Source organism: Otolemur garnettii, unplaced genomic scaffold (genome assembly GCF_000181295.1).
Source record: "Otolemur garnettii isolate 467f Iridium unplaced genomic scaffold, OtoGar3 scaffold00017, whole genome shotgun sequence".
NCBI lineage: Eukaryota > Metazoa > Chordata > Mammalia > Primates > Galagidae > Otolemur > Otolemur garnettii.
The window spans coordinates 15,322,868-15,336,132 of record NW_003852412.1 but is presented as its reverse complement, the minus strand read 5'-3'; the positions used below and the strand labels follow the sequence as shown (position 1 = coordinate 15,336,132).

Here is a 13,265-nt window from a genome sequence, read left to right as displayed (position 1 = left end):
TGGTATATGTACACCATGGAATACTATGCAGCCCTACAGAAAAACGAAGACTTTACCTCCTTCATGTTTACATGGATGAAACTGGAAAATGTTCTTCTTAGCAAAGTAGCACAGGAATGGAAGAAAAAGTATCCAATGTACACAGCCCTTCTATGAAACTATTATAGACTTCTCAAATGAAAGAAACAACTTAAATCTAGCCCATGAATATGGGGAGGGGGTAAGAAAGGGGAGGGGAGAAGGGTGGCTGGGTGGTGGGAGGGTGACTGGAAAGATCACCTATATTTCTGTCTAACAAGGGTACAAATGAACTTTTCTAGAACTAGAATGTAAATGTTTTGACACAATGACTATGCAAATGACATGAAATTTATGTGAACCAGCTTGATGAAAGTATTTCAAAATGTATATGAAAACACTACACTGTACCCCATGTTTGCATTAATGTATACAGCTATCATTTAAAAAAAAAAAAAAACTAGCCTCAAGCTATTCCTCTAAAGACCTAAAGCAACCCTGCATTATCTGACTTCCATTGTCAAAATCAAAGGTCAGGCAGGATAAATAGTAAAGTAAACCTTTTTTCTTCCATATACTCAATTAAGTTTCCAAAAAACAGGCTCAATGACTCTGTTTCCTTGTGGTTTGGAAGCCACCTGCTTTAATGATGGAGTTTTTCCCTCACATCAACTTTTGAGCCATGTCTCCTGCACAGATGGGCCACATCAACCCTTATCTGGCAGGCTGACTGACTGCATAGTCAGAGTCCCATGCAGGAGGTTTTATCACCTTGCCTACAGGCCCTGCCATGCTTTCCCAGGCAGCTAGGCTTCTACAAAATGTACAATACTTACGAGTCTTTTCACTCAGTTTCTGAAATTAAAAGAGCACATTTCATTTAGCTAGTTTTATGTGGGCATTCTTCCCATACTTCTTTCGTCTCCATGATTCATTTTGTATAGCTTCTTTTGTTGTCATCAATATCATTGATTTCTTTCTGCAATATCTAACCTGATCTTAATTTTGTCTGGTATCTAGTATATTTTTTTTTACTTCACATATTATATTTTTCATCTCAGAAAGTCCCATTTGTGTATTTTTTATATTTTCCATTTCTTTCCTCATTTCTTTATATAATATTCAGGCATTAGCAAATTATGGCCTGTGGAACAGCTACCTGTTTTTATAAATAAATTTTTATTGGGCTCGGCGCCTATAGCTCAAGCGGCTAAGGCGCCAGCCACGTACACCTAAGGTGGCAGGTTCGAATCCCCAGCCCGGACCCGCCAAACAACAATGATGGCTGCAACCAAAAAATAGCCAGGCGTTGTGGCGGTTGCCTGTGATCCCAGCTACTTGGGAGGCGGAGGCAGGAGACTCGCTTGAGCCCAGGAGTTGGAAGTTGCTGTGAGCTGTAATGCCACGGCACTCTACCCAGGGGGACAGCTTGAGGCTCTGTCTCAAAAAAAAAAATAAAAATAAAATAAATTTTTATTGGAACATAACCAATTCCTTTTATTTATGTTTTGTCTGTGCTGCTACTATAATACATTCACAGAGTTGAGTAGCTATACCAAAGGCCTTGTATCCAAAAAGCTTTAACAATCCACTATCTAACTTTTCCCCTTAAGAAAATGTTTGCTGACCCCTGCCCTACATCCTTGAGCTCATGGTGCAAATGTTTGATTGCCATTTTAATATCCTTTTGTTAATCCCATCATTTCCATCATTTGTTGTTCTATTTATGTAACTTTGTACCTAATAATTTTCTTGTGTCTAGTAATTTTTTATTGGATTCTGAACATTGTAAATTTTACATTCTTTAGTGCTAACTTTACTTGTAGTTCTTTAAAAGAAGGTCAGGCTTTTCTTGGCAAGATTTTTGAGTTCTTCCATGGAAGATTTAAAAGAGTCTATTTTAGGGATAATTTAACCCCTCTTATAATTTGGAATCTTCTATAGTCTCTATTAAAGTATTGTATATTTAGTGAAGTCTATCTGGGGAGAACTCAAAATATCCCTAGCTATTGTAAGCCCTTGGAAATGTCCATGTTACAGCTTCCCAGAAATTATTTGTTCCTCAGAAGCTATTCCTGTCTAGCCTTCTGAGGTTTCACCTTATGCATGCTCAAATTGTTATCAACCAAAAATTCATATGCATGTTTCTGGAAATTTTTCTTTTTGTTGCTCCTTCTCTGGAACTGCCCCATAAGTTTTAACTGCCTTGATCTCTTTGGTTTCCTCTCTGTAACCATAGTCTGAGAGTTATCTTCAGCCTGAGAACCTGGGAAATACAGTGCTCCTCTAATTTGTTTTCTTTTCTTTAAGGATCACAGTTCTGTGTTGCCTATTTTACTCTGTGTGAAAATAGATGTTTCCTATAGTTTGTCTAGTTTTCTACTTGTTTTCACATAATGTAATTCCAGTTTGCCTGCTCTCTCATGGAACAATGAAATCCCCCTGGCATATGTTTTCAACACACTTTGTCATCAAACTTAACTAAGTTAACTGTTCCAGTATAAGACACTGTTCAGAATTTATTTTAATACCCCAGAAATGTTGCTTTGTTTTTACTATGAAATATTTTATTTTATTTTTCATTTACCTATTTCTCCAAAACTAGAACACTGTTTGGAACTGAGTGTTGTTGGTAGTTGGGAACAAATAACTTAAATATGGCTAATTACCATCTAAAATGGAAATTTTAGGATTTATCAGGAAAATACTAATTTGCATGTATGAGTTAAGTGACTTAAAATAATCATGAATTATTGATTATTCAGTACATGATGTACATAGTGAACATATGAATATAGCTATTCATTATCATTGATGAACTAAGAACTAATCACTGCCCATTATCTTAAGAAAATAGTATTCTGGCCAGGCGAGTGGCTCAAACCTGTAATTCCAAGGCTTTAGGAACTAAGGCAAAGGTTTGCTTGAGTCTAGGAATTCAAGACCAGCCTGGGAGACATAATGAGACCCCCATCTCTACAAAAAAATAAAAGAAATTATCTAGGTATGGTGCACATACCTGTAGTCCCAGCTACCCAGGAGGTTGAGGCAGAAGGATTCCTTGAGCCCAGGAGTTCGAGGATGCAGTTAGCTATGATCATGCCACTGCACTCCAGCCTGGGCAACAGAGTAAGACTCTGTCTCTTAAGAAATAGACAGGAAGGAAGGAAGGAAGGAAGGAAGGAAGGAAGGAAGGGAGGGAGGGAGGGAGGGAGGGAGGGAAGAAGGGAAGGAGGAAGGAAGGGAGGGAGGGAGAGAGGGAGGGGAAAGAGAGAAAAGAGAGAGGGAGATAAAAAGGGAGGGAAGAAAGAAAGAAATATATAGTATTATTTATCTGTGTTGTGTGGTAAAGTGTTTATTAGCAAAATCTAAAAACAAGTTCCTGAGTTTACCAACACTTCTGCAAAGTACAATCCTGAGGTCCAAGCTTCAGGGCACTACACAGGGGGAAATCTAACTCACAATATCACTATAAAGTGCCTCTGCTACCTTCTTTCTAGCCCTGAAAAATTAATCATGGAAAAAAAACTGCAAGAACATAATTCAATTCTGTCTATGTTACTATAGTTATAAAATTCAGAGATTAAAGGCTAAAAAAAGTTATGGTACATCTCTCTGGATGGGCTATCAACATATAAGGCAGTTATTAATACCTTGCTATCAAAAGTATATTTACTGATAATGGAAAGTACTTATCATATAATGCCAATTTTTAAAATTTAGAATATAAAACTATAAATACAGTTTTATGCACACCTAATTTTATGCAGACATAGATATATATGTACACACACATTTCACATACATATGTATATAAAACTGGAATAAATCTGTCCAAAGTTTAATAATTATTATCTCTGGATAATGAGACTACTGATAATATTTACCCTAAATAGTCAGATTACATAAATTTTACATGGTAAATATATATTTTCTATAATCAAAGTTATTTGTCCAATTTTATCATTAGAACATCATTGAAAGAGTAATATTGCTTAAAAATAAATTAAAATATTGGTTTCATTTCAGAACAAAGGGAAAGGCTTGGTGCCCATAGCTCACTGAGTAAGTAGGGCTCTGGCCATATACACTAAAGCTGGTGGGTTCAAGCCCAGGCCAGGCCTGCTAAACAACAATGACAACTGCAACAAATAAATAGCCAGGCATTGTAGTGGGTGCCTGTAATCCCAGCTACTTGGGAAGCTGGGGCAAGAGAATCACTTAAGCCCAAGAGTTTGAGGTTGCTGTGAGCTTTGACGCCACAGCCCTCTATCGAGGGTGACATAGTGAGACTCTGTCTCAAAAAAAAAAAAAAAAAAAACAAGAACAAAAGGAAATAATGGTGATGTACATGTAACGGAATTTGGGTCCTACGATCTAAACTGTTATCTGCATGGCAAAATGTTTATTTATTTTTCTCTTCATTTTAGATCAGTATCAAGGTCATGGTACAGGATGTGTCCACTGGCATTGAGAAGCTTGTTAGTGTGGCTTTTTCTACATTTGTAGCCAAACCAGTTGGAAAAGAAAAGGTAAGTTTTGTATGTGAAGAGGTATCTAGCATGTCATTCATGGACACATTAACCATGGCATCCGAATTATTATGGAAAAGAGAACATTTCTTCTTACCATAAGATATACTTTCCCAAGATGTGTTATTTACCAATATTTATTGTAAAAGTAATCATTCTGTGATGATATCAGAGGATTAAGTAGCTTAGAGAAAAGAAAATGTAGCCAGTTTATGAAAGATTAAAAAAAAACAAAATATTATGTTTTAAATGATCTTAAGTTCATATCAACTTCTTGAAAATATCGCTTACTGGTTTGGTTCTTTTCCTTTCTGATGATATAACTCAAAATTGAGTTAAAACAAATTTTTTTTCAAAAAGCAAGAGTAATTCAGCATGCAGTTGCATGGTGTTGACAAATCATTTTTTTTATACCTGAAGGACAATGTCAAAATTGCTGAGTTATTGAAGTTTAAAAAAAAGCTTCAGGGCATCTCAGATAAAAACACCCTTTTTCAGTGTCAGAGTGTCTGGGTCCTCATTTAGTCTAAACATTTTTTAAATGTAACAATTCAATTTAGAATTTAAATCTTTGGCTCCAAGGACCACTCCAAAGGTGGGCACAGTGGCTTTGTCTAGCTCCACTTTGAATCAGCAAGGAACACTTTTCTCTGCAAGTTTTCCTCAGATGGACTCCAACTTTAGAGCTGGATGTTCCTCCTCTACCTGACAGAAGTGGCAGCAGAGCCACCCTTGCTGGCAACTCCTCCCTGGGGCCAGCAGCCATGGAGATGCTGGGACTGAGTCAGCCCACCATGGGACAAGGGCAGCAGGTGTGCCCTAGGGCTCCTCTTCAACTCTCAGCTCAGCAAGGCCTGCAAAGCAAACTCATATTGTCCATGGGTTCTGTTTCCAAATGGAAACTCCTATCAGCTAATTATGTTATATAAAAACGCAGCTTTCTGAGCCATATCTTGGACCTTCTAAATCAGAACCACTACTATAGGAACTTGGAATCTGGCTCTGACAAAGCAGCCAGGGATCTCGTGTTCAGTAAAACTTTTATAAGGAATCAGACAAAACCTCAAATAGCCAAGACATTACTCAGAAATAAAAACAAAGTAGGAGGAATCACGCTACCAGACCTCAGACTATACTATAAATCAATAGTGATCAAAACAGCATGGTACTGGCACAAAAACAGAGAGGTAGATGTATATGGAACAGAATAGAGAACCAAGAGATGAATCCAGCTACCTACCATTATTTGATCTTTGACAAGCCAATTAAAAACATTGAGTGGGGAAAAGATTTCCTATTTAACAAATGGTGCTGGGTGAACTGTCTGGGTGACCTGTAGAAGACTGAAACTAGACCCACACCTTTCACCACTAACTAAGATAGACTCTCACTGAATTAAAGATTTAAACTTAAGACATGAAACTAGAAAAATACTAAAAGAAAGTGCAGGGAAAGCACTTAAAGAAATCGGCCTGGGCAAAAATTTTATGAGGAGGACCCCCCGGGCAATTGAAGCAACACCAAAAATACACTACTGGGATCTGATCAAACTAAAAAGCTTCTGCACAACCAAGAACACAGTAAGTAAAGCAAGCAGACAGCCCTCATGATGAGGGAAGATATTTGCAGGTTATATCTCTGACAAAAGTTTAATAACCAGAATCCACAGAGAACTCAAATGTATTAGCAAGAAAAGAACAAGTGATCATATCTCAGAGTGGGCAAGGGACTTGAAGAGAAATTTCTCTGAAGAAGATAGGCGTATGGCCTAAAGACATATTAAAAAATGCTCATCATCCTTAATCATCAGAGAAATGCAAATCAAAACTACTTTGAGATATCATCTAATTCAGTAAGATTAGCCCACATCACAAAATCCCAAAACCAGAGATGTTGGATGTAGAGAAAAGGGAACACTTCTTCACTGCTGGTGGGAATACAAACTAATACATTCCTTTTGAAAAGATGTTGGAGAACACTTAGGGATCTAAAAATAGTCCTGCCATTCGATCCGAAAATTCCTCTACTAGGTATATATCCAGAAGACCAAAAATCACATTATAAGAAAGATATTTGTACCAGAATGTTTATTGCAGCCCAATTCATAATTGCTAAGTCATGGAAGAAGCCCAAGTGCCCATTGACCCATGAATGGATTAATAAATTTTGGTATATGTACACCATGGAATATTACACAGCCTTAAAGAAAGATGGAGACTTTACCTCTTTCATGTTTACATGGATGGAGCTGGAACATATTCTTCTTAGCAAAGTATCTCAAGAATTGAAGAAAAAGTATCCAATGTACTCAGCCCTACTATGAAACCAATTTATAGCTTTCATATGAAAGAAGAAGGGGAAATGGGAGAGGGAGGGAAGCAGGTGAGAGGATGGATGGAGGGAGAGTAATTAGTGGGACCACACCTACGGTGTATCTTACAAGGGTACATGTGAAATTTAGCAAGTGTAGTATATACATGTCTTAACAAAATAACTAAGAACATGCCATGAAGGCTATGTTAACCAGTTTGATGAAAATATTTCAAATTGTATATAAAACCAGCACATCATTGTACCCCATGATTGCATTGATGTACACAGCTATGATTTAATTTAAAAAACCTAAGACGTTGAGATAGGTCTTGCCAATCATTCCATTTTACCTAGAATCTTCCCAGATCTCCAAACTGTTGAGAGTGAGAGAATATAGGGTGAGCACAGAGTTCCCATATCTGAGAGCAAGTGATAGCAAGTGTGCACCTCACCATCTCATTCCTTCCCAGGGAGGGCCATCCCTTCTCCCCTCCTGCCTCAGACTTCTCATTCTGACTTTAGGGATGTCTGGGATAAGATTCGAGTATCTCTCTGCAGTCCAGTCTCTGTGGAGACTGAAGAACTGGTTTCTGAAAGTGTGAAGTCAGATACTTACGGTGCTGCCCTAATTGTGAAGCACCTTTTCCAGGCTAACTTATTTTCCAGTGGGCAATATTCCTGGCACATCATGAAGAAAGCCATGGAAAATCAGTGGTCTGGTCTGACCCAACAAGACTACCTAGATCTCTATTCAAAGTGAGTTTGTTCCAGGACAAACTTGGCAATGATTAACTAGACTCAGTTCGATAATTGCGCAGACCAGATCACTGAAAAGCCTCACAGGGCTCCATGGGGCAGGCTCATGCGAGGCCTTAGCTGATGCTGAAGCAGATGGGAGACAGCAGGAGCTGGCCAGCATCAGAGAGGCTCAGGGCTTTGGGGGATAGCCAGAGGGTTCTTCAGTTACATGAGATGGACTTTGTGGTTTCAGGAGAACCAAGGCACAAGTTTACCCAGTGGTATTTTATACCCTACTGGTCACCCAACTAAAACAAGACCACATATAGATTCAAACTGGTGCAAGCCTTCCATTTACATATTCCTCAACAAATTAGACAAGCTAGTCTGGAGTAATTTGGGACTTTAAGCAGCATCTTATAAATCATTAGCTAATTTCATCTTTATCTTGGCCAAAGGTCAACAGCAGACTTTAGGTGTCCTGGAAATAAGCATGGACATACCCTAGTCCAGCTTTGCTGTGACCCCTCCTCGCACATGCAGGGTCAGCAGATAAGCGTTTATGGAGGAACTCGAGCTCCTGGTTCTATGGCATTGTGTTTCCGGGTTTCTGGAGGGTGGTGGAAGCTTTACTTTTACATATTGATCCTTTCAGTTTGCTTATTAGACAATATTTTCACCGTGTAAAGTAATTTCCAAATTGGGACTATCGCTTGAAACAAGATAACTTTCTCTAAGACATCTTTATTCCTTCCCTTTGATATCTTAATTTTGCAAAAGATAGAAAACATTTCTTGATAAGAATTCAGTGGAGCCAAAGTTTGTCTCCTCATTCACCAATTTGAAGAACTTCTTTTTTTGTAGTTCTGCTGCAAAAATTTTAAGAAAATGTTCTCATATGAAGAAATATTTAAACCTATTTTTATTATTTTAGTTTAAAAAATATTTTAAGAAAAAAATTAGGCCCCAGGCATGGTAGCTTACACCTATAATCCTAGCACTCTGCCAGGTTGAGAAGGGAGGATCACTTGAGCTCAGGAGTTCAAGACCAGCTGAAGCAAGAGTGAGACTCACATCTTTACCAAAAATAGAAAAATGAGTCAGGTGCAGTAGCAAGTTCCTGTACTTACAGTTACTTGGGAGGCTGAGGCAGGAGGATTGCTTGAACTCAGGAGTTTGAGGTTGCAGCAAGCTATATACAATGATGCCACCGTAGTCCGGCCTGGGGCAATGGAGTGAGATTCTGTCTCAACAAAAAAATGAAAGAAAGAAAAAAAAATGAGTCAGAACATATTTAGTAAAAGCACTCAGAAATGCTCTGTTTACTTGAGTTAGAAAACCATGTAACATCTTTTTTTTTTTTTGCAAAATTCATGTTGTGTTTTTATAATTTAACAAGGCAATGAAAGATAAATGTTTTTCTTTCTCCAGATTCATTTAAAACCAGTCACACTTCTGACTGAACAAGATCACGTGGAACATAATCTGGCTTCTGAGAGAAGGAAAGTTCGGTTACAGCACGAGGAGACTTTTAACAATTTAATGAAGGAAAGTAGCAAGTTCGATGGTCAGTAAATCCACTTAATGAAACTGTAGTTATATGTCTGTGACAAGCAAAGGAGTCTCTTCTTAGAGCCCTGTTATTTCACTGCTTATTATAATTCAGTCCCGGTGATGCTGGGTGTCTTTTTAACAGTCCCGTAGTTGGAGGAGGGACTGGCCATGGAGAATATAACTGCTGACACCCAAGACCTCTTTCCATTGGAAGATCTCCAGGCAAAGAGGTGGGAAGTCCAGGCCGTGGTCATTAGTAGGTGTGTGCCCAGTCATGGTTGATGGAGGCGGCAGGATTAAGGACAATGCTATACATTGGCAAGGGGCAGTTCTCATCCATGATTACATACGGGCTGTGTGTGATCTCAATGGAGCAGGAGACTGCAACTCTCAGCCAGGAAGTGAAGGGAAGCGACAAAGATTCTGCTCCTGTTTTCTGGTGCCTTCCGCAGTAACAACAGTGCTTTAGGAGCTGACCTTTCTTAGTTCCCTGGCAGTGATTCCCTGGGTGTTTGAGGCCTCCTGGGGTCAGAAAAAGGGAGGGACAATAAGGATTTGGCCCATGGTGAGTATTTTATCCATTATAAAAAGAAAGCCCCCCCACCCCCATCCTCCCCTGCCTTTCTTTTTAGCCTGACCCCACCCTCAACCCCAGTCCAGCTTCCAGGTGACCCTTTTTTACACAGACTGGGTACAGTGGGGGAGGGAGGGAGAGGGACTAGCCCAGTCCCCCCACACCACTGCCAGGATGGCAGGACGGGTGCCCTTGGCTCCAAAGGAAGTCAGGGGGAGAATGGGGAGGAGAGAGGAGGTCAAGAACAGGTCAGAATAAGAATGTCAAAGAGCTGGGCATGGTGGCTAACACCTGTAATCCTAGCACTCTGGGAGGCCAAGGTGAGTGGAGCTCAGGAGTTCAAGACTAGCCTGAGCATGAGTGAGACCGCATCTCTACTAAAAATGGGAAAAATAGCTGTGTGTCATGGCAGGTACCTGTAGTCCCAACTATTCAGGCGGCTGAGGCAAGAGAATCACTTGAGCCCAAAAGACTGAGGCTGCTGTGAGCTATAATGTTGCCATGGCACTCTACCTAGGGCGACAGTAAGACTTTGTCTCAAAAAAAAAAAAAAAAAAGAATGTTGAAAGAGAAGAAGGAGAAAGAATATATACCAAAGGAGAGACAAAAGGCAGAAGCCAGGGTCGCAGAAGTGTGGATGCTTAATTCCACCCCCCATGGTATCATCAAGGTGCTGGGATAACCCAGGGAAGACCTGTAAGGGGGAAAAGATGTTTTATAAGGTTGCTGTTCATTGCTGACCTTGTAAAGGGCAATATCCACCACCAAGTTATTTTTAAGGAAATGAAGGATTCATTATCAAATTACTGTGTGGAGAAGAGAGAGTCTCCTTTTGTAAAGCTGGTCTCAGTACCAAAATATATTTTAAATGCATTTCGTTCAATTAATGGAAGTAGCTGAACCACGGGAATGACCCTAAGGCAGACTAGACAACCATTAATTAAAAAATAAAGCCCAAAATAGCAATCAACTCCAAGTGCACCCACTGTCTTTTCACCCCTAAAATCCCAGGAAAGAAATGAAATAATAGATAAAATACTCACTATTAGCCAAATCCTTACTGTGTTTAACAAGTAGTGTCTTAGGATATATTAGGAAAACTCAAGCATTTAATATGGTTATTAGTAAGTGTATCCGGTCATTACCCTGGTTTCACTGGCCTTCCTTTCTGCACAATTATGTCTTTTTACAAAGCCTTCTGTCCTCATTGAAATTATGTGCAGTTTGTAAGGAGAAAGTAGAAATAAGCTAGTACACAAGCAGAAGTCTGATCCGTAAGTCAGAACCAGTTCTTCTGCAGTCTGTGCTTATGCACCCAGAGATAAGGACATGAACTTCTTCCCCTCTCTCCGAATCACCCCTCAACCGAATCACATGTCTTCAGATTATTCTTCACCTTCTACCCAGGAACTCTCGGGAGCAGTGTTTTTCAACCTTTTCTATTTCATGGTACACGTAAACCTTTGGTTTAAAATTCCATGGCACACTTAAATTAGGTTGCTCAAAAGATAGATTAAAAAAAAGAATATACTTACTATGCTTTGAACTTCTTTCCAAAATAATTTAATTAATGAGCTTTAAAAGTTTTCATGGCATACTGTTTGAAAATCACTGCTCTGGAGCAAACTGCTGCCACTAGGAACTGGTGACCCTGCCCTGAGCAGGGCGCTGGATGAAGTGTCCTGTGGTTGTGGATAAGATCTGGTAGTCAGGAGGGGCAGCTACACCGACTGGTTAGCTCCAGTGGATAAAAATGCATTCAGTGCCTGCCACGTGTAGGCTGCTTGCCATTCCAGGTCTAGGATGAAAAATGCAGGGCCTTGATCTTGAGAAGCTTGTAGTTTAGTGCTGGTGACAGACACATCAGTTTCAAAATAATATAGAGAGATGCCAGCGCCAAGTGCTGGGTGAGGAGCCGGAGGAAAAGCTCTTAGCAGGCTCTTCAAAGAAGCCCGGCCTGGGGAGGAAGAAAGCTGGGAGGCGAGGAGGGTGAGGCCAGCAGTGTGGACGGTGGTGGCACAGAGCAGGGTGCCAAGTGCCAGGAAAGCACTTGGTGTGCTGCTCCGGGAGTGTTTCTGGGGAGAAAACTCAACATGGAAGGAGGCGGGGTGGAAACAGGCAGGCCTGGGTCCTGGAGGCTCTCCGGCGTGCTGAGAAGCTGGATTGCGAAGCTGGACCTTCCTGCCCTTGTCAGTGGGAACCCTGGGAGGGTTTTGAGCCGAGCCTTGGCATGATTAGTTTTATACTTAACACAGTTGCTCAGGTGGAGGCAGGGAGACCAGGCAGGAGGGGAGGAACGCCTGAACCCCGCAGTGACACTGGGGAGGTAGAAGAGGGAAAGACTTAAGTAGAAAAGGTCACACTGAAAGGGCAGGGTCACTGGGCAGCGCCTGTGGCTCAAGGAGTAGGTTGCAGGCCCCATACACAGGGGCTGGCAGATTTGAGCCCGGCCCCGGGCCAAAACTGCAAAAAAAGGACAGGGTCACTGATGAATGAATGACCCATAACTCTGGGGTTTCTGGTTTGAGCAGCTGGTTAATGGTGGTGCCATGAACTGAGATGCTGCATCTGAGGGCCAGAGGAGGGGCGGTTTGGGTGAGGGGAAGGTGAAGGGTTCCTTTGGGGCATATGGAGTCTGGCAAGTGGGAAACATCCGAAGGATCTGAAGACCAGGGCTGGGGGCATGCCACCCGGGAGACAACAGCTTCCAGACGGGAGTTGAAATGAGGGCGGTACCTGCAGCCGCAGGCAGCAGGCAGCCCAATGGGAGACAAGGCTCGTGGGCCAAGAATAGTGCCCTGCGGAACATGGGCACGTCCCACATGTCAGAGAGAGACGCATCTGCACAGGGGACCTGGGACAACCGTAGAAAGGTGTAGGGAGAGCTGGGAGAGACATGTAGGACAAGAAGAAATGAGTGGTCACCTGAGTTCCAGGAAGGAAGGAATAAACACTGTCCACTGGGCGAGGTAGGGAGGGCGTTGGTGATGTTGGCAAGAGTTGGGGTAGAGGAAGTGTGAGGGTGGCAAGTGGGGATGGAAATGGAGGTGCTGGGATGATCCCAACCTTAGACGAATACAGGGGGTGGAACACAGCGGACCATCACCTCTGTGTCATGTTCACAGCCAACTTAAACGCCCTTCATACTAGGCTTGTCTGGAGCAGGTTTCCTAGAGTGTGGTGGATGGTGAAGGAGATAGAGCCACCAGCCTTTGACAGCTGAGCGCTGTCCTTTACAGGACACATAGACAGTGAGGGTGGGGTGGCTGTCACGGCTCTTACAGCAGCCTGGCTGTCTCAGAGCCTCTGCTGAGGTGTTGCATTGGCCGTCCACCAGCAGGACGTGTCCACAGGAGCTCTGGCTTTTCACAGGAACTGAAATCTTCAAGGTGTTTTCCTGCACGCCAGCCACCAGAGGTGGGGCCCGCTCCTCTCTGGTCTCTGGACCAGCCTCATGGGAATCAGGGGCCTTTCTGTCGGCCCCCTCACCCCTCAGCCACCCACCCTGGAGGGAGAGCCACTTCCCTCCACCACCT

General features: G+C 41.7%; 1 protein-coding gene across 1 annotated transcript in view; it reads left to right on the top strand.

Annotated features, from left to right (window-relative positions):
- The window catches only part of ACOT12 (acyl-CoA thioesterase 12), a 54,881-nt gene that overhangs the window by 19,506 nt on the left and 22,110 nt on the right, over positions 1-13,265 (top strand). The window contains exons 4-5 of the mRNA XM_003785956.3: positions 4,449-4,550; positions 9,033-9,168. Coding sequence (XP_003786004.1) covers positions 4,449-4,550; positions 9,033-9,168 — 238 coding nt within the window. The remainder of the gene's footprint in view (positions 1-4,448; positions 4,551-9,032; positions 9,169-13,265) is intronic.